Consider the following 27,493-nt stretch of genomic DNA (forward strand, 5'->3'; position numbering starts at 1 on the left):
CAATTATGGGGAAGACTGCTGACTTGACAGTCCTGAAGTCATTGACACACTCTTGCTTGTATCCAAGCATATTAATGGAAAGTTGGGTGGAAGGAAAAAGTGTAGTAGAAAAATGTGCAAACCAACAGGGATAACCGCAGCCTTGAAAGGATTGTCAAGAAAATGGCAATCAAAATATTGAGGGAGATTCACAGGGAGTGGACTGCTGCTGAATTCAGTGCTTCAAGAACCACCCCACACAGCCCTATCCAGGACATGAGCTATTACTGTCACATTTCTTGTGTCAAGCCACTCATGACCCAGAGACAACGGCAGAAGCGTCTTACCTGGGCCAGGAAGAAAAAGTATCACTGTGCTTGTCAGGCCAGCAAACTCGCTTGGTATTGTCAAGAGGAAGATGAGAGACACCAGACCCAACAAAGTAAATGAGCTGAAGGATGCTATTAAAGCAACCTGGGCTTCCATAACACCTCAGAAGTTCCACAGGGTGATCGCCGCCATGCCACACTACACTGATGCAGTAATTCATGCAAAAGGAACCCTGACCAAGTATTGAGTGCATATACTGTAAAGTAGGCCAAGATTTCTGTATTAAAATATTTTTTTATTATTATTATTATTATTATTATTATTATTATTATTATCATTACACTTATATAGCGCCTTTCTAAATACCCAAGGACGCTTTACAATCCACACTGCTCAGAACGCTCAATTCACACACACACACTGGCGAGAAGCGGCAGCCAAACGCGCACAGCGTACTCTCAACCAGAAACGACCGTCCACCTGGAGGACTGCATCGGGCACTAGGATTTCACCCAGAAATAATAGATCACAGATAGATAACAGAATTAATAGGTCTTATATAAAATTTAAAATTTCTGAAATAATGACTTTTGGGTTTTCATTGACTGTGAGCCATTATCTTCAACATTAAAAAAATATATTAAAATTTATTTAAAAAAATAACGCTTGAAATGGATCACTTTGTTTGTAATGAATCTATATAATATGATGTTCACTTTTTGAATTGAATTACTGAAATAAATTAACTTTTGTGATATTCTAATTTATTGAGATGCACCTGTAGAACTGTCCTGTGATGCTACATTTGAGGCAGTTAAAAGAAATATTGCCACTTCCAAAGAGAAATGTCTCCAATATAACAACTTTACAGGAGAAGGAAAATAACGGCTTACTTTCAATGGAAGTCAATGTAAAAAGATTTTATTCCTAGTAATTTTGAAGCTCGTGATAGTGTCAAAAAATAGCTCGCACAAACATTTGTGCATAGACCAATGCATGTGCTTATGATTCCTCTGTGAAAAATATGTTTTAATAATGAATTATGTGCACCACTCTCTGGATCATTAGCAGATCTGCTTACATATGCACTCACTCTTTTTAACTAGTGCGCTAGATGGATAAAATCTGGGTGAAGTCCAGGAGAAATATAATGTTTGCATTCACAGCTTCTCTGGCTGAGTATCTGAGTTAACATGCATGTGTGAAAGGGGCTTATGAACCCTGTGCAAAGCACTGTCAGACAAGTAGCATCCCTAGATCTGCTATGAGCCAGGATTCTCCAAGTATGTCTAGCTGCAGCCTGTAGGAAGGCGGAGTTGGACATCCAACTCTTCCCACATCCAACTCCGCCCATATCCAGCCACGCCTTCTAATACTGACGTGTTCAAGAAGCACTGTGTGGCACTTGAACGCAGACATGTTTAGCGACACTGAGTAGCACATTAAATACGCATATAACGTTTTTTATTCATTATTATACTGTTCAGGTGTTTTTTTTGTTTTTCCGCTGAGGGCATCTGTTAAAAAGATTACCTGATTTATATCTGATTTGATTTAACTTTTGTCGTTGTTGTCAATGCTTGGCAGACTATTATTGTGAATGGTAGGGTGAACGGAGGATATCGTTCAGGATTCAATACAATATTGTTCTCCATTCAGTAAATATCTTGTCCCAAAAATCGTTAATTTTGTTATTCATAATGGTTATTCTCAGCCACAACGAGTGGTAATGTTATGCCAACTATGACATGATGGATTGTTATGTAGTGTATTTAGTGCACAGCTGACTGCAAAACAATAATAAAATCCAGTGCTATTAAGTGTACAGTGCCTTGAAAAAATAAGCATCCCTGCCTGGTCATGAACATCTTCTCATTTTAAGAACACACAGATTTCCAGAGGTAATGCTATTTGTCTGCATACAATTTATTAGAAGCTTATACAATTTTCATATGTATTTAAACATCTGTGTTTTGAGGTTCAGACAAATAAGTATTCACAAATATTAGCGGTACCACTTATTTCATAATGACTAATAATTACTACCTGTGAGTGGTTAGAGATATCTAAGGGTAATTAGCCAGGTTGTGAAATAAAAGACTAAAGAGATAATGATGCTAATGACAATATTCCAAATGTCCAAGTGAAGAAAATGCTGCAATAAAATATATAATACATGTTCAGATGTCCAGTTGTGCAGGATTGGTTTCAATAAAAAGAAAGAGAAACACATTACACAACTTAGCACTCCATTCACAACTCCCTATAGTCGCGGTTGCTTGAAATATAGTCAAATAGAATATCCTTATTGGCACTGGCATGTAGAACTCTAAAATGTGGTTAAGTCACGGGTGTGCAGTCTGTATTAAAGACAAGGAAAAATTAAATTTTTTTATTTTCGAGCTTTTACAACATTTTATATATATATATATATATATATATATATATATATATATATATACACACACACACACTCACACCCCACACAAACATTGGCTCATTCACACACCCAAATCTTCATAAACTTGTTGGCAGAATGGGCTGCAGAACCCAGGATGCATGTCCTCGCTGTACTACCCCACAAGTTCCCCACGTCTCCCATGACCAAAGCAGCCTGTGGACAACAAATAATAAACAGAAGCATATTTTTAATATGTTATTTTACTTCCTTATCTTGTCTGTCTTTTGATGTTCTCTGTACTCTGTATCGTAATGCATGCACAATGCTTCGAGTCCTTGAAAAATGCTGTATAATTAAAATGTATTTATTTTATTATTATTATTATTATTATTATTATTATCAAAGCCAGCAACACTGCTTTTGACTGCAAAATACCAACAAAATCTTCTGATCATAAAACATTTATTTGTCAACTTTTTTGCAACCACTGGCAAAAGAAACAATTCTCAAACTTCATACGCAGTACACAAACCCAGTAAACAGTCTTTATATGTCTCTCTACAGCACAGGCAGCACTCCAGTCCATACATTGTGCGAAACTGTTGTTTGTATTCTGTGCTGTAGAGTTTCCAAGTCACAACAGCTGTATGTGTCGAATTTAAGAATTAATAATCAGATTACCACCTCTTCTTATAAGGAATACAAACATCTTAAAATAAAGTTTACTGAAATACAATAATGCACTTTATATTTACTGTCAAGCCACTGAAAATGTGCTTGTCTTCCAACAGTGTCCCGGAAGAGGCGACACACCAGTGAGAGCTTCAAAAAAGCTTGGTCACCCTCTTCCAGGACGACCTCTAATAGAATCTGCTCCAGGACCGTAAGGGGCATCTGTTGAAGACATTATAGAAGAGTGCAGATATTGTTTTACAGTTTATTTAAATTTAGTGAAACAAAAAAGCTAAATATAAATTTACCACAGAACCTACATTACAATTATTTTTTTTAAAACAAACCCCAGTTTTCTCATTTGTGAAGGTTATTGCACATTAAGCAAAATGAAAGTTGAAATGCCCAGTTCAGCTTCAAGAACAGACACATAATAAACACCTGGTCAATGGAGATGGTAAACATTCTATCTCCTTTACTGTTAACAGAAAAAAACAAGTTGAAATCCAGACTGAAATTAATATAAATACTATTTAACAATGGACCATGTCATCTAATTTGAGCTTATCAGATGCTATAAATAACTGCTTTTAAGTCACACTAGTTACACACTGACATGTGCCCTTATAAATTCAAATAAACCATCATACCTTGAAAGCTCCTCAGTCTTTCCCTTCTTGTGCTTACTGGCCTTTCCTTGCACATTAGAACTCACCATTCTAAAATACAGCTGGAATTTAAATGATGTAAGCTAATAGAGAATTAGGTTTATCAGCTACATTTACAAACATTAAGTTGTTTGCAATATACCAATCAAACAAAAACAATTTAAATAACTCAATACAACGACTTTAACAAGTGGTCTCTCCAAAATGCAAAACATCACAGTACAATGCACAATGTGTCTGAAGAGAAAGCTTCATGTGTGTGTAAATATGTTTGTTTGAGTAACAGATGTATATACCTTGCAGGTGACATGGTCCCTAAAAGTAACCGGCACCACCACCTACGGAGCTGTGGGATGTCAGTCTAACACACAAATGACAAAGTTTAGAATGCCGTTTAAAGCCTTACTGGAAATGTATCCTCAAAAAACTCATAATTTGAAGTAATCACCTGACTGAAGTCAAAAGGCCAACCAAGGGCCATGTAGAGTGCATACTGAAACATACCATAGATACAGCTGAGAACATTGAACATGAAGGGTCAAAAGTGGCCTGAACGTGGGCTGGATGCTGAAAAAAATAAAACAATAAAACATAAAAGGAGATTACAGTTTATCTGTGATATGCATGTTCATTGTAACTACATTTGTAAGCTTGTAAGTCAAAAGTCTTGTTACTTACATATATTATAAGCAAGTTTTTTCTGTGTGTCTTTAAGTAACTCTGTTAATTATTTGGCTAAATCAACCACATACAACACGCGTGCCGCAGTTGAATATTCGTGTATTTATCTACGACCCTACTAGTACATACTGAAATAACGTATTTATAACGTGTTCGTGTATCTAGCAAAAACACTGACAACTACGAGCTTTGTAATTATACTTACAAACTAAATGTTTTTTACTCACCGACATAATGTTAGTTTTTCCGTTAAAAAAAATCTGTTTGAGAGTTTTTTGGGCGCGAGCGTGAGCTGTGTTCGAATTCACGAGGGTAGGAAACGATTTCGGACACTACCTTAAAATAGTGTACTATATAGTGACTAGAGCACTATTTGGGACATAGAAAAGTCACTGGGCACGGGCGTGGCTTCTGACGTAGTGAGAGGGCGGGGTTGGATGTGCGCGGGGTTGGTGGTCCAACTCCGCCTTCCTACAGGCTGCAGCGAGAGGCTTCTCGGATTTTCCAACACAAACCCCTAAACAGATTGGACTTTTACTCTTTCTCAATTAACCTAGGAGAAATAAAATGAATGTCACCCTAATCCTAAGCCTAAATGAGTGCTGAATTTCATCAAAGTAAAACACAAATCACAAAGCTCTGCGAAAGATTTGGTCCTTTGCAATTTTCTATAACGGGTAAAAAAAAACTCTCACAATTTTAGAACTATACCGCCCCAGTGGAGCACTAAGGTAGACCCAATATATTATTCCCCTCTTTCAGTTTTGAAAATAATAACAGAAACAACAATGTTCAAAATCAGCATGCAGATGGTTTTATTTTCTGTTGTCATATAGTTAAAATTCATTTCAGTTATTATTTATGATTATATTATTTATGAAGGGTGGTATTTATTTATTTTTTTACAGCTGGCATGTTGCAAACAGCTTTTAAAGGATTAGTGGTCCTAGCTTCCTCAGAGTATGAGGAAGAAACTTTAAGTAGAACAAGACTCAAAGGGGGGGTCCCCTTCTGGGCAAACATGGAACCACACAAACATAAAAGCAGTATATAACAAACAGCGGTAGGAATGAAGATTTGTACAGGATGAAAGTGAAGAAGAAAAATCATTATAAAATATCAAATTTTAGACAACAGATTACAACAGATGTAAGGGAAGGGCAAAGCCTGTTAGACCATGGTTCCCCCTTTCCCCACAGCTTGTTCATAAAATTGGTTAGCCATAATTTGTATGGATGTTTCTTTACTTTTTTTGTTTCTTTGCTTTTGGAACACCCTATAGAATTATGATGAGTGTAAAGTTGTCTTTGTTTTAACATGTTCCAAGTTTGTTAAGAGCTTTCTTAATAAAGCATGTAGATAGGACAGTGAAAAATGAGCAATTCTAGTTAAAATAGAAGCCTAGTCTTATCAGTTAGTGGGTGGGTGTGAAGGTAAGGCAATCCAGCATGTGCAGATGGCTCCATGAAAGTAGAGCAGGAGTTTGCAAATCTTGATGTTCTGCAAGACGTGTTGGTGCTTTCTCATGGTTAAAGCTGGTTGGACACCAGAGAAGTGGGGACACCCCAGTTCTAACAGTTTTTCTCCAGCATCATGTCAGGCAGATTGGGAAAGTTTTTAGGTTCAGTAGAATCTACATCACTGTGAATTTGCTATGAATTTTTTGTTTGAATTATCACAGAAACTCATTTGTATCTCGAGTTTTGTAGCACTTTCAGTTTGTTTAATGCCATTAGTAGTCTCCCTGTTCTTTTACTTGTTTACTGACAATGGGGCTTTGTAAACCTCTTTCTATATGTAGTGTCCACTCTTTGCCTTTATCACAATTTCGTCCCGTTTTTTACAGTGTAGGGACAGTATTTCCAAGACTGAACATTGGAGGTATGCAAGTTGGTGACAAAAGTGCCTAGTCACTAGTCACATCTTTACTGTTGTTTGATACAGATAGCATAAAGCATTGTTTGGGTAAAACCCGCTATTTGCAGAGATGAATGATTTAAGGAATGTGACATTTAGTGTTGCCAATGTGTAATATTTACAAATGTCATAGCATGTATAGGAAATTGATAAGCACGGTTCACATGGCAGACTAATGTTCGATTTCCAGTTAAAGCAGGAACACCCTTGGGCTGCAACTGCACTAGAGTAAATTTGTAAAGGGACTATATTTGGGTATTTGTTGTTACATTAAAACGTACAAGTTCAAATCAGGCATTATTCTGAATTTTTTGCTGAATCTGATTGCTTTTAAAAAGTGCATCCCAGAAATAAATAAGTAAAACTGCAGTCTTTATTTAAAGCTATGACGTTCTACTTTATCTTATCTCACCCCTACTTTCATTTCATTTTCCCCATCTTTCATTTTGTTTATATGTAGTGCGTGCCTCTCTTCTTCTCTCCCCTCCACATCTCTTCCTCCTATCTCTGCTAATTACTAGCATTTCACTCTTACAATGTAAACACAAACTTCCTGACTCCAGTGGTGTCTTTTATTGAGTTTGACGCCACAGTGGCACCAGTGTGTGCCGACTGGAGAAAGACACATTAGTTCACCAAATTTTTGCAACACCTTTTGAAATATTGTGTATGGGGTACATTTAATAAGATAAAAAAAAATGATCACAGCAATTTTTTTATATACGGCACATAGAGATAAAAATATTTATTTATGTATTTATTTTTAGAGATGCATGAATACTAATACTGGTATCAGGTATTTGCCCAATACCGTGTTAATTTACTTTTAATCCCAAACGAGACTCCGATATCAACATCTGATACCTTGTGCCAAGTACACGTTGCTGCGCAGATGAACAGGCAGCTCAAAATTTTGGCGATGTGGAATTATTTCAATAAACCTTAAGTTCAATATACCTTCATTTCTATTCCCAGTTAAAACAGCCAGCTGCATGCTATCCTGCGTGTATCATGCTATAACTGTAAATGAACGTGGGCGACCACATGGACATGAGAATGTTAGCAAGACTATTATAGGTTTAATTCAAGTGCTAATGTGTATGTATAAAAAATATATATATATATATATATATATTTATTTATTTATTTATAATATGTTATGGTCTCCTGTTCAATGTTTTTTGGCTTGTATTTTGTCTGATATGGCCCTGTCAGAACACAAGCACAAACTTAACTTCATGTGCAGGCAGAGTTAGTTTGGGGTGCTGTCCTCGAACTAGGTGGGTTTTTCCTCCCAGGAAATGTTTTTTCCGTTTGCGAGAGCACTGTATGATGCCTGACTTTGGTTGCCTCAAACAAAATTATTTTCTCCGCTTGCGAATTTTGAATTGGATCCAATGCTGTAGATCAGGTTGCTGCTCTTAATAAATAAACACTCCTATGTGCATACTGTGTGCACATATATACATTATGTATGGATAATAAAATTTGTAATATTGTATAGTAATGAACATTTGGTGTATTCAGTTTACAGTTTTAGAAGGATGTCCAAAATTTTATTATTGTGATAAATAAGTACAGAAAAACAAGTGCACTCTAGGCTCTTAAAATGAACAGTGCATTTGAGGGTGATTATGGTTGACAGCCTGCATGTATGTGTTCTGCAGGATAGGTGTGTGTGTGTGTGTGCGCATGTACTGTTGGAATGTTAATAGAATTTCATCATTTTGTGAAAAGCAGTAAAAGACAGGGTGAGAGGAGGTGGAGTGGGAGGGGTTACAGGACATCTAGCTTCTGAATCTCGTTCTGCGTCCTGATTGGATTTGATAGGTTGCCTCAACAACACAGTCCAGCTGCTCTCTCGAGCCTAACTACAGTACACACACACATGTAAAGACTGCAAGCAACAGCGCTAAACATCTAATGCTCTATACAATATTGCTGCTTTTATAGTACACTCTAAAAATTAAGGAATGTTCTAGGAACATTTAATGTCATAAGGACTTTTTGGAGACAGGCAGCATCTTTACAATAATATATTTTAAACAAAATAAGGATATCAAATTAATATTATAGTAATGTAATACCTTGTGTATATGTATTTTTATCTATGTATGTGTATGTACTAGTGCTGTCAGTTGATTTAAATAAATAATGACTAATTGCACAATTTTCTGAAATTAAGATTAATCACATTGAACATTCTTTAAGACTCAAAGCTTTTAATACTTGATATTTAGATGTAAAATCAAATAATCAATGTAAGATCAACACAATGGAATTATGTTTATATTAGTAGTGTCTGTCAATTTTAAAATATTAAATGATAAATTAATAGATAAACTGCTAATACTCATTTTTATTTTTTGGAGGCAGATAAATTTGTAATGTGCCTCTATAATGGCTCCATAACTTTATAAGGACATTTTAGCCAGACTTTCTCCCTTGGTATGACTGGAGCCCTTTACTAAATAGAAGTACCATTGCACAAACTTTGTCTTCAAGTCAGTGGCTATTCAAAATTTCTACTTGATTTATCAGGCTTTGTTACAACGTACTGCAGAAAAGGACAGTTAAATTTTAAAGGCTTGTAACAAAGGTGACAGTTACATACAAACCTTTGACAGATGTCCAAGATTGCAGCAAATCTGTAGGTTTTCACAAGTTTCTCACGGGTACCCTTGCCATTTGATGAGCAACTCATGGCATATTTTCAGACCCAACCATAAAACCAGTTGGGCAGAGCTTTTCTCAGAACCAGAACTGCTATGAACACCGTAAGCTCACTGACAGATTTCAGCTCTGTAGTCTTTTCTGTGCTCTTCATGGACTGTGTAGTTTGTGATTATCGTAAGCTTCTTTTGCTTTTATGCTTGGTGCTGGTGTGTTGTTGAACTGTTTCTAAATATTCCTTTCTGGGAGAGCTGCAGTTATCCAGGATCTACATCTCTTTACAGGTCTAAATGTAGCTCTATTTCCGCTATGTGTATTTTGCAACTGCTTAATTATTGCAGCAGCTCCATCAATATTGAAATAATTACATGAAACCGCATTTACAAAAGCAGAGGATATTAATTTGAGTGAGGAATACAGAAGTGGAATAATTACTGTGCTGCTTCTATCTCTACACACCCTACACACAAGTGAGCGAGTGAGAAAGAGAGGAGAGGAAAGAAAAAAGGTAGATGACGTTAAGTTAGTTTTTACAGTTGGAAACATTTAGAATGTTACATTTAGTTTGGTACATACTGCCTAATGAATGGCAAATTCAGATTCTACATAGCTTTAAAATGTCAAGGCTAATGTGTTAACTTTGAACACAGATTAATCATAGGACCCAAACATTTAATTAGAAAATTAAGAGATTTTAATTCAGAAAATCATCATGCCTACAATGCCATTTTTTTTTTTTTTTTTTTTTCTTTTTTTTTTAGACTTCACTTTTAAAGTTTTTTCAGGTTTTTTTTAAAGTACAACAACAGAATATTTAGACCCCAACTAGCAAAACAAAACAATTAGAGCATCCTGTAAAGAATTAAAAAGAGAAGACGCAAACAAGTAAACATTCAAATGAAAGCAAGGTAATTACATTAGTCATACGGTTGGTGCCAAGTTCAAGTATGTATTCCAGTTCCCCCAGTATTTTTTATATTTATCAGCAGCAAGCCTCAATGAAAAAGTCAGTCTCTCTATTGTGTTGATTTCCTTGACTATTTCCATCCATTCCAGAAGTGATGGTGGATTCACGTCTAGCCATTTGCGGGTTATGGCTTTCTTTGCGCCTGCTAGTAGTATTAGTAGAAGATATCTATCTGATTTCTTCAGCCCTTGGGGTAGATTACATAGAAGGTCATAGTGAAGTCGTTGGGTTTAAGTTCATCATTGTGTTGATTTCCTTTATCACCTCTGACCAGTGGGGTGTGATCTTATTACAGTCCCAAAAGATAAGAAAGTGTCCTGCTGATACATTTCCACATTTCCTCCAACACTTAGCCTTTTCAGGGTCCTTGCATTGTTTACTCTTAATGTTTGGGGTAACAAAAAAGCGGACCAAATTCTTCCAAGAAAATTCCCTCAATTGACCTGAACTTGATGTGTAAGTAACCGCATTACATATATTATTTCCCATTTAACTTTAATGTATGTCATGTTAGTTTTCCTTCCCAATTGTAGGCATGAATATAGACTGGATATCAGCATCTTAGGTGGTCTTCCATTACATGTATCTAGGAGAATCTTCATTAGACCTGTCTCGTCCTCTTCAGAATACTTCGTTATAATGGTGCCTTAGTTGGAGGTACCTAAAGAAGTCCCCCTTTTCCAAATCATAATTTTCTTGCAGTTGTTGAAATTTTTTTAACTCATTTTTAGTTGTAATCTTCCAATAACCTGTTATACCTTTCTATGACCACTGTATAAATCTCTTAGCCATTTTTGTTGGGGGAAAATCTTTATCATAAGCCGGCCAGCGCAGAATCTGAGCACTTCTTTCAATTCTTCTTTGTCTTAATATTTTGTGCCAAGTGTTCATTGGGACTCTTATCCACTTGGGGATGAGTTCTGCATCTATATGTCTCTTAGTAAGATACTGATCTCCAAGACAGGCTTGAAGGGGTATCTTACTGTAAGACAGATCTATCTCTTTCCATTTAGCTTCGCATGTTGGGTCACACCAGCCAATTATCACTCGCATTTGCGCTGCCATATAATAATCCTCTACGTGTGGTAAGGCCCATCCGCCTTTGTCTTTTGTCAGATGTAATGTCTGATATTTAACTCTTGGTTTTTGTTTAACCCAAATGAAGTTTGAGATCATACTGTCCCTTTCATTAAATTGTTTGAGGGGTACCTGTATGGGCAAAGCCGGAAATAGATAAAGGAGCTTTGGTAAAATATTCATCTTTATAATTTATATACTATTGTATAGGTTCATGGGTAGTACTGACCAAAACTATAGATCTGCCCTAATCTCCTCCATCAGAGGGGTGTAATTGCATTCAAAAATGTTGGATAGTTCTGTGGGGATCTTTACTCCTAGGTATTTTATAGATTTGTTATTCCAGTTAAACCTGGTCATTTTTTTAATCCTTTGTGATGGTTGGTAATTATATGAGAGGACCTGGGTTTTCTGTAGGTTTGATTTATATCCAGAGTAGGTGCCAAATGTCCTGAGTAAGGAAATGAGATTGGGAAGGCTGATTTCAGGATTAGATAGTGTCACAAGGACCCCTAATAGGTCCCCATTAATCTTGATCCTTGCAGAGGGGGATTTGTATAGTGATCTAAATCAACCTATAATTTGATTGTTAAAGTCAAATAATTCCAATGTTCAATAAAGCTAATTCCAAAATACTGAATCAAAGGCTTTTTCTGCATCTAAACTGATAATTAGTGATTCTGTGTTTTTCATCTGATCTATAAGGTAAAGGGCCCATCTCACATTGTCTTGAGTTTGCCTATTTCGAACAAAACCTGTTTGGTCTGTATCTATTATTTCCAGGATTATAAGTTCGAGCCTTTTAGCTAATATTGTTGCAAATATCTTGTAATCCATATTTAACACTGATATTGGTCTGTAAGAGCCACATTCTGTTTTATCCTTACCCAGTTTGGGGATCACTGATATCACTGCTCTTCTCCAAGAAGGTGGTGTTTCCCCACCTGAAAGTATGTGGTTAAAGCAATCCTTAAGCAACGGGGTTAATGGGTGTCTGAAGTGTTTGTACCACTCCGCAAGGTAGCTGTCTTCTCCTGCCATTTTATTCCCTTTCAGTTTTTAAATTGATTTGTTGATCTCTTCGTCTTTTATTTTTTGTGTTAGTCTTTTATTTTGATCCGTTCCTATCGAGGGTAAATCCAAAAGAGGCAAGAAATGTTTTTACTGAAGGCGACTCTGTTTCAAGGGGCTCGGAGTATAGTTGGGTGTAATATAATTCAAATTATTTTTTAAAGTCTTTTAGATAATAAGTCGTTTTATCTGCAGGATTTTTAATTTTTTGTAAAAATCTATCAGCCTGTTGTTTGCGAATTCTCCAAGCAAGAAGTTTCTTTGCTTTAGGGCTCTTTTCGTAATAGTTCTGTTTAATTAATTTAATCTTCTTCTCTATCTGATCTTCGTATAAGCAGTTAAGAGCTAGTTTTATTTCTCTGATTTGGGATAGGGTATTATTATTGCTTTCCATATGTTGTGTTTCAAGGGATTTTAGTTGTGTAGTAAGGTCTTTTAAGCGTCTCTCTTTTTCTTTTTTCTTTTGAGAGGTCCACATAATTAACTTCCCTCTCAGAAAAGTCTTTGCTGCATCCCATAAAATGCAAGGGGTGATATCCTCTTTGTTGTTGTGGTCCGTATAGACTTTAAATTCTTTCTCTACAAAATTATCAAATCAAAAAAATCATTTAATAAGCTATTGTTGAACCTCCACAGGGTTTCTTTACGGTCATTATCCACATGGAGTATCATGTACACCCCTGCATGGTCGGATATGTCTCTTACCCCTATGTCACACTGTATTATTCTATGTTTGTCAATATTTGACAAAAAAAAAAAAAAATAGTCTAATCTCGAATGCATGTGGTGTGAGTGTGAGAAATAGGTGTAATTTTTGTCCTGAGGGTGCATGTCCCTCCATACATCAATCAGCCCTGCTTCTTTAAGCATTCTTTTAGTGTATATTGCTTCTGTCTGAGACTATTTTATATTACCAGAGGAGTCCAGAAAAGGATTTAAGTGAATGTTCCAGTCTCCTTCACATATCAATATCCCGGACACTTCTGCTACAGTCATATCAAAAATTTTCCTAATAAGCTGTTTTTTTTATTCCCAAGTGGTCTATAGACATTCAATAAAGTGATTTCTCTTTGATCTAAGTATCCTTTGACCAGTATGTATCGTCCTTCTTTGTCCTTAATTTGTGAGGAGAGCTGGAAATTCACTTTAAATTCACAGTAAAATGGCAACTCCCCTGGATTTACCTTGTGTGTATGATGAAAAATACACATTTTTAAACCCCATTTTACACAGTTTTTCATTCCCAAAGATGTGTTTATTGCCAGAACGTTTTATCTTGTTTTTTTCTTTTCATTTTAGCAAGAATTTGCGAAACTTCTTTTATGGGGTTATGCAAGCCATTAACTTTAAGGGTAATTACCTTTATCTTTTATTATCTTTGTTTCGTTTCTGCCATTGGTATATGAACAAAAAATACCTGATTTCAGGATGCTCTAAGAAACAAATGGGAGTCTGCAAAACAAAAAAAAGAAAACACATCTGAACATGTAACATACGTGTGTAGCGGAGTAACAGTATTCGAGCTGGTTATGCTTAATGGTGATTATAACTTATAATAATTATTATTATTATTATTACTGACTTAAATGACAACATTATTAACAATTAGAGAGGGAAATACTGTCACCGATACATGAGTTCTTCAGGATTTTCAGACTCTCAAGGAACAAACTCCACACACTGTATTATTTCAAATAATGGAAATACTTTATTAAAAGGAAAGATAATAGGTTGATAAGCATAGCACAATCATCAAAATCTCATGGAATCAACGCAGGTGAAACCAGTTCAAATTTAGTAATTGGCTAGGCTATATGACTTGTGAATGAGGTGTTGCTAACTGATTTAATTAGGGTATAATTGTACCAAGAAATTTAATTCGATCTCAGCTCTGAAAATGAGGAATTTAGCTTACTTTTACGATTCAACCACTCGATGGGTACAGCGGCGTTTTTGAGGTGATTGGAGAGAGGTCCGGCTTGGTTCCCGCGGTTCTCTCGTGGGAGCGTTGATGCTGGGTCAGCGTAGGCTTTGTCACTTGCGAGGCAGGCCGCTTCGGGTGCACTCAGAGCGTGGTGACGTCGGTGGACGGATTTCCTCTGGCTCACTGTCCTGAGTGGGATGTTCCCTCCAAAAGGGGGCGTCAGAATAAAAGTTTGCTGTTTTCCTCCGATCTTCAGAAGCTGTTTTATGAATTAATTAACTTATTTTACGAATTTTTCTCTGTTCCAGCGGTGTCCTTTATTCTGGCCAAAATAAGTTTCACTTGCTTTGATCAGTCGTAAAATTAAACTTGGAGTGGGCTACAAACGAACACAAATAAAACAAAGAAAAGATTTCTGACAATTACTCTATGTTTACTCTTTAGTTTCTGTATTGCACTGCTAAATGACACAAGGCGTACCTTGGAAGTTGCGTGAAGTTCTTTTCTTTAAGAGTCTTTGAAGAGTCGGCTTGTCTGCGTAGAGAGAAGACATAAGAGCGTACGAGAGCTGTACGAGAAGAGATCCAGAAGAGTGGAAAAAAAAATCAAGAAAGCAGAACTGGCTGCAAGAGCAGAGCGACTCCTTTTTCAGATGTGGCGCGGTCACGCCCATTTGGGAAGTCTCTTTTCTCTGACTGGATCCTGGGTCTGAGGTTCACGTGACTTTCTTCACGTTTCAGGGAGGAGAGAGAGAGATCACACATATTTTTGGCTAATACGAATAATGAATAGAATATACTTCATACATACTTGAATATAGCATAATGAGTGTACTGGATTATTTTTATCAACAAAAAAAAAAAAAAAATATATATATATATATATATATCGAGTACATTACCATCTATTCTAGATGTTAGAAATTAATTTGTCTTCCGAAATGGAGACAGGAATTTTTCCTCATGATTGAAACAGTAATACACATCACTCGGTTAATTAGTAGACAGTCACCTGAGAATAACAGAGGATAACATTAATACACATTGCATAATATATGTTTAGAATTTGTGCGTCCGATTATGAGGTTTAGAGGGAAAGGGGGCGAAAAGTGATTTTGCAAATGTCCACTTGGGGGCACTGTTGGTCCATGCTGTTTGTCTGGTTTGAACTTGCGTTGGAAGTCACCATTGGCAGTTCTGGGCCATGTGTTGATTTTGGATAAGGGGTCGCCATCCCGACGCTGATGGCAATAAAACTGGGGTTCTTCAATCCTGGTCTCCAAGGCTCTGATTGATCTTTTAGGCCTAATGGGGTCATAAACTTGGAGTTTCTACTTTACTGTCCAGAAGAAGGGGGAGTAGTCATCTGGCGTCGTAAGTTTGAAGATGATCCCTCATTCATCCTGGGGTCACTTAGCCTTTGTTGTCAGACATAGGTATGTGCGTGAGTGTGTGTTTGTGTGTGTGTGTGTTTGGGTGGGGGGGGCACACACACACTGTGGAATGTGGATCCTGTCCAACTTATCATCAGAGTGGAGAGTCAAGGTCTTAATTTTTCATTTCTTGATCTGGTCCATACTCCACTACACGTGACTTCCATGAACAAAATGCATGTTCACCTCCAAAGTGGTGAGTAGAGTCCCTAGGGCCCCAGGGGGCTCCTCGCAGTGCTGCCCATCTTCTCCTGTCCATCGTCGCAGCGCTCTCGGAGAAAGCATGGCAATTCCCAGCGCGATGGTCGTCTATAATACTCACGTTTTGCAGAGGAATACATCAGAAAGTTACTGGGTGCTGTTACTGTTGTGCCTGAACCCCTTAAGCTTTTCCTGGATGTGTTTCTTGTTGGATTCCTCTTTTCTTTCTCTTGCTACCCCCTAACATATTATTTTGAATGTTAAGAACAAAGTTTTACTAAGTTAATTGTCGAGGGTTAGCTAGACCATCTGCAAGCTCTGAACTTATTCTGGCGCTTGCTTCTCCACCATCCGGAAGTCCCATAATTGATTATTTTAATAAAGAAAAAAAGATTCCTCTATGTCATGCATACTACACTAACTTACAAATGTATTTGTTTATTCCTCCCCATACAAAGATTTACTAGTATTTTAGCTTGTAATTTATCACCGAATATTTGCGCAATATACTCTGGCAGAGTTTACCTATGATAGAGCCTCTTTTTCAAAAAGAAATAGCATACAATTAAGTGCTTTAAGCCAGGCTGCAGTCTATGCAACTGAATTCATGAAAATAATGTGTAAAATGTATTATTGTGTATGTACTTTTCTTCGCTTTTTAATTAATTTTGCGCTGCAGTGGTTGGTGGAGGGGTGTCTGGGGGTTTGAGGGGTTTCTGTCGTGAGCAGAGAGAGGAATCCTAGCATACTGAGAACCTTTTTTTTTTTCTTTTTTTAAAACACTAATTTTTAGACACTAGCTTCTTAAACACGTTAGACTGGTTATAAGCAGAGAACTAGTGAATGGTGAGGAAATATCTTCAGACTTTTATACAAAGTTGGGGTTTTTTTTGTTGCAAAAATATAAATAAATAAGAAAATGAGACCTCAAACAAACATACAGGCTTGAGGTCTGAGGCCTTTTGGACACATCTGAAGTAAAATGCCTTGACATTTTTAGAAATTTCACCTGAGCAAAAATGTTTGTTCCCAAAAAGCTACACATGCTAATATTCATCACAAACCCAGCAACAGTAATGTGAAAGAAGAATGTTTGTCATTTATCTGTTTTTGTGCTTAACTGAAAGCTTCCCAAAAACCTAATTTCAGAGGTGCTCATATATAGTGAAAAATACGTTAACATTAATGAAATTTTCTTATGAGCTCTGAACTTTGTAGACATGGTTGTTGGCACACTGGTGTTTACCTCTTTATGATATTTTATGTAGTTTTACTTCTATATTGCTACAAATCTGATGTGACATTGTTTTTCTCTGTACCTGTCTCACACACTGGTCCTCATTCATGAAACACAAGCAAACTGCCTGTAATGTATGAAGAAATGGACATTCCTGAAAACTTTCTGCCAGATTTATTAACACTGGGTAAACACCAGATTTTTTAGTAGAACATATGTTAGTGAATACCAAATGTTCACAAATTGGATGGGTGTGCACATTTCTTCACAATTAACATACATTACCATAATCCCCGCCCATGAATTTCAAAAGACAGCTTTATAAGGAAGCACTCAGAATGAGGAGCCGCAGCAAGAAGCTTTCACCTCTGCAGAAAAGCAGAAGAAAGCATGTCTTTTGAGCCGAAATCAATTTTATTGAAGTGCATTCAAATATGCACTTTTTAGATTCGTCCTATGTATAGTTTTTGCTCAATTTTGGAAAAGTATATCGAGGCATACTTTCATACTTTCATGAGATTTAAGAAACTATTATCTGTAAGAGATGTTTTATAAAAATAAAAACAAATTGCATTATTGCAGTAGTAATATTGTGAGTGTTAACCGTTAACACCTCTCCTTTTGACAGTGCAGTTTTATTTGAGGATATCATAATTCATTATGCTAAATAAAGTGTGCTGTTGAGTTCACAAATCCAAGAAAATCACAAGAAAAGAATCCTATTTTGTATTTATAAATATATATATATATATTTCTATAGTAGCACCACTATTTTATTTAGAAGATACATTATTTTAAATAATGATCATTTTATGGGCCTAACACATTTGAACACTACACTGAAGTTTGCCCTGCACAGTCCTGCTAAAAGCAGGAGAAGCTGGACGGAAGCTAAAAGCATTTATTCTTGATACAAATCCTTCTATGAGTTTTGGGCAATTTGACACTCTCTGTAGTCTGTCATAGAGTAATAAATTCCTGGATTTGTTCCTAATTTGCAAGAGTTCCTTTAAATGTGTTCCTTTTTATGAAGCATGTTATAAAACATTGGAGGTGCATGACTGGGTGCAGAGTAAATGCATGAGGCTCAAAACACTGTGATTGTGTCATTTTGGCATGCACACCTTCACGCCAGTTACAGTGCATCATGTATAACATAGTTTAAAATTCCTGGGATGATGCTTGGACGATTAAGGGCTTAAAAATGATGCTTTAAACCTTCCAGTGTTCAGGTCATTGAAGCCAAACACAGACAGCTCCTGCACAAGTTCAGGAGCATTACAGGGTTCTAAAATGTGAACAAGAGTTACAGACTTTAAACTCTTTTATATTTTAATGATCCATATTAAGTAACTGTCTGACTACATGAGTAACAAAACAATTCAGCGAGCAATTGCTTTTTGCTCGGAATAACAGGCTGTATTAGGAAGAGGACTGTTCTGTGAAATTTAGTTTAATTATTAATTAATTTATTGTTTATTAATGTAGGTTGTGCATTTTAATTAATATTTTTAACTTTTATTTTCAGTCATGTCAGATTATACTTTCAGCATCTTTCAGACATTACACACATTTTACGTGTTTTCAGGAACAGGTGTAAATTTCGTCCATACCTACGAACATTTTGATGAATCTGGATATTTACGAAAAAGTGATTTATGAACTATTTATGCAACAAAATTGTTCTGCTTGCATTTCATGAATGAGGCTCATTGACTATTCATGAGATAGCCATTAAAACACAGGTGAGAAATACACTCCCCACTGGCAAAGATAATTGCCATTTAGCCCCCATTCCACTGAAATCAGTGAGACCAAAAGTCTCAGACTGAATCATTTGGTAAAAATTTTTGGTATTTTAATTATTTTGTAATGACAGTACCCTCAAAGGTACATATTTGTACCTGTAATTAGGGAACATAATTGTACCTTATTCTATTATAACTGATTTTAAAGCAGTGTTCATTTCATAAGCTCCGTTTCATCTCTAGTACTTATGTTTTTTTTTTTTTAATTTGACACAGTTCTGTAATGAAAACGTACAAATATTCACCTTTCCTTCTGAAGAAGAGAATACAGGTGCTGGTCATAAAATTAGAATATCAAGAAAAATTTATTTCAGTAATTCAATTCAAATACTCATTCATTACACACAATGATATATTTCAAGTGTCTATTTCTTTTAATTTGATGATTATAACTGACTAGTATAACTGACTAACTAATGAAAACTCCAAAATTCAGTATCTCAGAAAATTAGAATATTACTTAAGACCAACACAAAAAATAAATTTTTAGAAATGCTGGCCAACTGAAAAGTATGGGCATGTACAGCACTCAATACTTAGTTTGGGGCTCCTTTTGCTTGAATTACTGCAGCAATGCGTCGTGGTGTGGAGTCGCATAAGTCTGTGGCACTGCTCAGGTGTTATATGAGAGCCCAGGTTGCTCTGATAGTGGCCTTCAGCTCTTCTGCATTGTTGGGTCTGGTGTATTGCATCTTCCTCTTCACAATACCCCATAGATTTGCTATAATTTCTATTGTTTTCCAAGAAGTGAGCTAATCCAGCTAAAGTTAGCAGGCAAAATAAAAGTTACTAATAAAAAAGAAGCAGCAACACAAAATCCTGCAGCGTCAGCTTTGATGCATGTTCACTGTAATGTTGGGGAATATGAGTGCACTTGTTAGCTCTGCTTGACACTACATGCTTGTGTGCGTGTGATGGTGAGTGAGGTTCCCCAATTTTCACTTGTCTCCTTTTTTCTATTTTTGTGTGTCTGAAAAATGATCCGATCCATGACTCAAAACCTATGATCTGATCCAAACCAGGAGTTATACCACTAACCATAAATATTGTCTAACGCACAAAAGTCAGCTAATCTGGCTAAATTTAGAAACAACAAACCCTGCCTCACTGCACAGTAATTCTCAAAAACATGATTATAACACTTTCATTCATAAAACTTATCACTAACTAACACAGCAACACATAAAGGACATTACAATGAAAGTTACTTACTACCTTGTGTCGTCATGTCTGTTTCAGCTCGCTCTACTATGTAACTGTTGTGAGGCAACCCATTCTTTCTTTCTCCTCATTGCACTAGATTCTTCTTGTAGCAAGGTAACCTGTGAGATTTGTGCCGTAAAATGTTTGTGATTGAGATTTTGCTTAGTCCAGTAAACCAGCAATGGAATCGGAGTAGCAGCCATACAGGCTGTATCCTCCCTATTACAGCTCTGTAACAGGGAACAATAATCAAAATAATTTAGCTGTCATTGTAAAGTAAAAATGATACATGGTGTTCCTTTAAGCAAATCAACCAACTCTACCACCCACAATCTCATGATAATATCATAAACCGTGGTAAAGGGTAAATTAATATCAGTATGTTGTGCATATGCCTGTTGCTTTGATACCCTGTTTGTTAAATTGATAGTGGTAGAAATTTTTTTACTGTGTTTATGGAGAGTAATTTTGATGGCCCTAATGTCTGCATTTATCTACATGTATAAGGCTTTCTTATTTTGGGATGAGAGTGTAAATGGCATAAATGTTTATATATGGATTTCAAGTTTGAGACAGTTGGCATGGAGGTGTAGCTTTGCCAGTGCATTGTTACCTGGGCAATGATTTTTTGGCTTGCTGTTCCCATAGTAACCCTCTCTCGCTGTTGCTCTCTCTTGCCATGACAAAAGATTACAAAACATTTGTTTACCCTAGAAGCAAAGTAATTGAGTAAATAAAATCAGCCATGCAGTTAACTTTAAGTGCTTGTGTACCTGACAGCCATTTAGTTTTGTTTTACAGTGCAATATTAGAAATAATATAACATATTGTCACTCTACAATGAAAAACCTGTATCTCTAAAATCACAAATGTACAGAGGAAGAAACAAAAATCTTAACTTTCAATGGAGGTCAATGTAAAATTAAATTTTCAAAGTAGTTTTGGTTTCTATTGGTCCATTCATCATGAAATTTTAACACAATTAGTTGTGCTGTGCTCATTTTTAGTTGCTATTTTTCTTCCTTTCTGGTGTGTGGTTTTGTTTTTTCTTCCCTTTCTGATTGATGATGTTATGATACTCCATTTTCATAATCTCCTCACTGTTTGTCCTACAGCTCACACACCTGATAACAGTTTTCTGGGCTTTGTGGTGGAGCAGCACCTGAACGCCAGTGACATTCGTCACATTGATGACATCAAGCGCCAAAACCAGTCGCTCGTGTATGGAAAAGTGGACAACTTTTGGAAGGTAGGGTCACTTCATGCCACCTATTTTGTTTTAAATGAGGCATTCTACTTTCTGGACCAGTCTGTTTTCTAGTTTATGTTCATTTGTCTATTTTATAGCAATAAATGTAAAATCTCACAGCCTTCAGTGTTTTGCAAAATACATGTGATGCATTAATACATTATCTAAAACGTGATGCATTAATACATTTATTGGGATAGAATGCACATATCTGTATATGCCCAATGATTCCAGGTAGGCTCTGGACCCACCGCGACCCTGAACTGGATAAGTGGTTAGAGATAATGAATGAATGAATGCAAACTATATATTGCAAACATAAACTCTGAGGTCCTGAATAGATGATAAAATATTCTCTTGTTAAAACAGCTTTAAAAATGCGTCTTTCATAAGCCAGACGAGTGGGGGACAATATATTTTTGCCGCTTAAATTCATATTTCAACTAAGCCACACTCAAGTTAACCAAAAGCCTCATCTCCACAGCTGTTGAAATAAAGCACACTAAAACAGCTAGATTTTAATTAAAACAAACCTTTCGAGTATGACCTGTTGTTGCAGTAGTATGTGCATCTTTGTTGTAAGTATAGACCATAGCAAAAATAATGGCTGTAATATGAAAAACCATGCACATTTGAATAACAGTATTAGCAAAAACCATTTATTAAACCCTATCCTTCTCAGTGGTTTCTCACCAACCCTGTGTCCCGGTGCAATTCCACAGGCCTTCAGCTTCTCTCTCATGCATTTCTTTCTTGTGAGCTCATGCCTGGTGCACTCATTAGGATCCACACAGGTTTCTCTTCTATGCACTAGTGGATATTGAGTCTGAAATGTTCAATACCTGGGCCAGAATCAGCAACTCTCAGACAAATTCTCTGGAAGGAAAGGTTTTGTTTTAAAATGGAAAATGTTGGTCAGACACTTGAAATGATTTCATTGTCTCCATGGATGAATTAGAAAATGTGCTTGAATGGAGAACAGAGCAGAAGCACACAACCAAACGCATACAAAGCTGTGATAACACATGAAAATCAAATGTTTCTCACATCCGTACTCACGCATACACCCCCCCCTCTCTCTCTCTCTCTCACTCACACACACACACACACACACACACACAGAGATTCAGAAAGAGAGTGATAAACTCCTTTGCTTACCTACCCCTCTGCCAGGATCTTTTGGCAGGTTTTGAAACCAAAGTATATTTTGGCCAAACCCTTCACAGCAAAAGCCCTTTTGGGCTGAACTGGCTTCAGCACAGAAATAGTAGTATAAATATAGTATAGTGGTAAGAGGAGTCAAATGTATGTACGATAGTATGACAGGACAAGCATTTTTAGGACAGGAATTTGTAACTTTTTTTGGTGTTTACCCTATTGTAACAAAATCACTTTTTAGCCTACTATATATCAAGTGCAACATTGCAAGCATTTTTATTGCATTTATTTATTTACTGGATCAAATTTAGAAAGTATTGGGCAGACAGTACTATTTTTTGTTGTAGCCTCCAAGTCACAAGAAAAGCCTTGTATAGGATAATGATCAATGAAGGTTGAAAGGGAGAACCTTCCCAGCCATTCATAAAGATGACACTTTTACTCTTTTGGACTCCTGAACATGGATGACCAATAATTTATTGCCACAGCATAAGAGGATATTCATTTGTCATAATAAAATATTCTTGTAAAATAATGTAACAGGATACACATTGTGTTACATATGACTGCGTATATTGTATGTGGATTTAGAGTATTTCATGTCTCTTTTTACCAGAAGTGTAGGCTGTTAAATTATATATTTTTTATAATTAATATATATTACTTTACTAATACTATTTATCAGGTTACGAAGTTGGATCTATAAAGATGGTAGAACTGTTTTTATTTGTTACACTTTTTAGCACATAGTGGAACCATCAACACTTCTGAATTATTTTACAACTAACTCAAATAATACTGGACTGTCAGGAGGAGAGATTTGGAAAGGGTTGATCCAACACATTCATATACAGAATAGCACAATTTATTGTAATAAGGTTACTTATAAGGTTTTTATTCTAATATTAGTGTTGTTTTTTTGTGAGCCTGCTTATTTTCAGGTGCCTAAAACATTTGCATTTACAACTAATGCAACTCGTTGAGTTGCATTAGTATTTTGGTGCAAGTCCTGGTTTATCTCACCAGCAGGAGTGCTGGACTCCAGAGGTTTAATGGAGCCACAGGTTTAGAAAAATACAGTGTCACATCAGATTCATAGCAATATGGAAAAAAGAAAATTCAAATATCAGAAAGCTATAAACACCAGTGAATAGGTAAATGCCTTGTCTACAGAGTTCAGAGCTTTAAAGGAAACTTCATAACCCCCAAAAACCCCAAAAACACTCCCTGAATGGCTGCCCACTGCTCCAGGTGTGTGTTCACTGATCCTAATCACTAGTGTGAATATTTGTGTTCACTGCCATGGATGGGTAAAATACAGAGGTCAGATTTCATTGTACAGATGTACAATAATCATAAAGCCTGTCAGTAATCTCTCATTAATTACTAAAATTATAAAAATTCTATATCCTTTTATAATAACCACACTCATTAAGAAGATGCATTCAATAATAATAATAATAATTATAGGCGCCCATGTCTTTAGCACAGTATGTCCTGTTTTAAAATGCAATGTCAGGACCAATGAAAATGTGATTTTTACTTTTATGTATGAAGCAATGCTCCACTATGTTACTTGAGGTATTAATCGTTTGAAATGAATTATTTTTTGTAAATATTTTTTAAGTATAGTTTTAATTTTAGAATTTAACAGGTTTTATCATTAGGACAGAGCCACAGCTTCTGGACTTTAATGTAGTTAAATTTAAGGCACCGTGCCTTCAAAAGTATTCCATGGCCAAATGTGATATGAAGCTGAATTCAGAAGCTTATTCTGCATCATTTTGTTATAAAGTTCCCATTCCACATACATTTCGCAGTAGCCACAAGCACTAGAATGTAATTGGTTTACCATGTAATACTGTTTTAAATATTAGTACGTGGTGAGACATTGCTAATATTTTGCAGATGTTCTATGCTTGTTTTGACATAAAGGGACATGAAACTATTATAATACAATGGTTATCATACTTTATCAATGAGAAAATACTGATATTATATTCAACATATATGTTCAACAACATGAGAAACCATTTATTAACAGCTTAGTTGGGTAAAATGGAGCCTTATTTGATTGAGCTCCTTGTGCCTGTTATTTATTTTAGCCCTGTTAGGATAGTTTGCTTTTTAGCTACTGAAGAGTTTGTATCAGCTGGCTGGAGCGATGGCCTGACATCATTCTTTCACTTACTCATTTCACTACCTCAAGTCAGACTCAGGCAGTCAGGCAGATGGATGAAGACAGAGTGGTGAAGTACAGAGACCTCTCAATAAGAGGTTAGCGAGTGCTCAGGGTCATCTGGCCATAGATCAGAGGATTTGTCTGAAGGCTTTTGAAATGTTAATAAGGGCTGTCAGCGACCACATTCAAGCACACACACATTCACCCACACACACAGAAATACACACTGAAAGTCTGAGCAGTCAGGCTTTCATATGCTTATACACACATTCTACCTCCCAGTTCTCCCTCTCTTTCCAGTGCTATGCAAAATCAGAGACCATCCTTAATTTAATTTTCAATCTAAGCAATGATTAGCATCAAGTTATTAATATCTCACAAGGTATTTCTCAGGAGATTATGCATAAAATAATCTACTTGCAAAAGAGAAGGGGAAAATCTAAGGAAAATAATGGAGTTTACAATGCTGATGTTAAACTTGGAATGATATAGACTGTATTTTTTATTTTTATTTTTATCTCTCTAAGGGCCTTTACACACCTGCAGCTATGGTCTAAATCAATGAAGTAGTTGGTAATATTGCTGCATTTAGAAAAATCCAAATGCAACACATCAAACAATGTGAGAATTTTGTCACCTCTGATTGTTTTTATTAATCAAGAGCTTTTGTGTACTGTTAAACAGAGCACATATGGTGAACTTCTCAGGAAAAGCATTAACAGAGGTGTCCAGTGTGTTGGTGAGGATTATAGGGAGAGACGAGTTGATCTCCTGTTTTGTAAAAGAGCTGAAATGTAAAAGATTTTGGGTCACAGACTCAAACATGCATTAGATATATACAGTATTAGCTAATTATTTCCAAGCTGCCTTTTATTTCAAAAATCTTGGAGAAAGTTATTTAAGCTCAACTGAAATTATTTTTGGATGAGCATAATATCCTGCAGGTTTTTCAGTCTGGTTTTAAAACCTTGAGTCAGCGTTGCTCAGGGTTTTCAGTGACACCCTCCTGGCTAATTATTCTGGGGTCCATGTAATTCTTGTCCTGCTGGATCTAACTGTGACATTTGACACAGTGAATCACAACATTTTAGTTTCCCGCTTGCAGCATCTACTCGGCATTTGTGGTAGTGCTTTGGAATGGTTTAGGTTCTATTTGACTGACAGAACTTTGTGTGTGAGTTTTGCTGGCTCAGAATCCTCCTCAGCTCCTCTATCATATGGGGTTCCACAGGGCTCAATCTTAGGACCCCTCCTTTTCTCACTTTATCTGCTCCCACTGAGCTCTGTCTTGTGAAAACATGGCATTGCATTCCATTGTTATGCTGAAGACAGCCAGATATATGTCCCTTTGTAGAATAAAGATGCTTTCTCGATTAAACCACTTTTGTTATGTCTCAATGACATTTTTTACATTTTAATGAAAAAAAAACAGAAGTGATGGTGTTTGGTCCCAGTGGTCCCTGTGAATCCCCTCCAGCTGTTTTGGGCCCCTTGACTTTGTACGTGAAGCCGACAATCTTAAACCTGGGTTTTAAGATGGACAGTGATTTTTAATTAGACCGCCAATTTGACGCAGTAAGTCCAGCTTTTTCCACCTGAGGCAGCTGGCAAAGGTGAAGCCAATTCTTGCACATGAGCAATTTCAAAGAGTAATCCATACCTTCATCACCTCCCGGCTGGATTACTGCAATGCACTCTATTTTGGAGTCAGCCAGTCCTCCCTCAAACGCCTCCAATTAGTACAAAATGCTGCTGCCCGACTTTTAACAGGATCGCGTAAGAGGGAGCATATAACTCTTATTTAGCAGCTTAACTTTAGGTTCTATGTTTACCTGGTCACAGCAGCCTTTTATCATCGAACTTCGGCATACACTTGATAGTAGTGTTGGATTTAAGATTGGATCATGTTCTCACCAGAAATTAAACACACCAGTGTTCATTTGGGACAATACAGAGACAATCTTTTCTCAAGGGTCTTAATACGGTTGTTTTGGTCCGCATACAAGTGCAATAACTTCCATACCATAAAGTGCAGGTGTGAAAACACCCTTAAACTGAGCTTTGGTCTAATGTGTCGGTAAACAAGTAAAAAAAAAAAAAACTAAGTTGCTCAGTTAGATATGCTAGGCTTCCTCTTTCACTGCTCATTGCATATAAACTGCAAGGAGTCTTCCAAATGTTGAAAAGCATAAAAAGAGTTGAGAATATAGCTTACTTCCTGCTCCATAGGTGAGCAGTATTAACTTATTTTTGCCATTTCAGATTATTTAGGTATGAACCTACTCTAAGTTTGTGAGACTGCGAATTGCGTTAAAATAAATACAGACTGAATGTGCTACAAAACTCCAGTTACAAAAGAGTTTGTGTGGTAATTCAAACTGAATGCAAATGTACAGACTGATAATTTTCAGCCACGTACAACCAAGTCGTTTTTCTTCTCAAACATATGGTTCTATGCTTGTTGATATGCTTAATTTCATAAAAATATTTCATGTTTTCATATTATTGCACTCACTAGTGGCTATCATAATGAATATTTTTATGCACTTAGGAAGTGTCCCCAGGGTCATACCAATCGAATAATAATCTAATCAAAATGTATTTATATAGCGTTTTTTACAACTGAAATTGTCGCAAAGCAGCTTTACAGAATTAGTATCAGA

At 36.3% G+C, this 27,493-nt stretch overlaps 1 protein-coding gene across 2 annotated transcripts in view; it reads left to right on the plus strand.

Moving 5' to 3' along the window:
• Nucleotides 1–27,493, plus strand: part of LOC136677501 (alpha-1,6-mannosylglycoprotein 6-beta-N-acetylglucosaminyltransferase A-like) — a 247,051-nt gene that overhangs the window by 193,120 nt on the left and 26,438 nt on the right. For both annotated transcript variants that reach the window (XM_066655064.1, XM_066655063.1), the window contains one exon: nucleotides 21,357–21,490. In XM_066655064.1, the coding sequence (XP_066511161.1) occupies nucleotides 21,357–21,490 (134 nt within the window). The remainder of the gene's footprint in view (nucleotides 1–21,356; nucleotides 21,491–27,493) is intronic.

The sequence above is a fragment of the Hoplias malabaricus genome, chromosome X2 (assembly GCF_029633855.1).
Source record: "Hoplias malabaricus isolate fHopMal1 chromosome X2, fHopMal1.hap1, whole genome shotgun sequence".
In the NCBI taxonomy this organism is placed as follows: domain Eukaryota; kingdom Metazoa; phylum Chordata; class Actinopteri; order Characiformes; family Erythrinidae; genus Hoplias; species Hoplias malabaricus.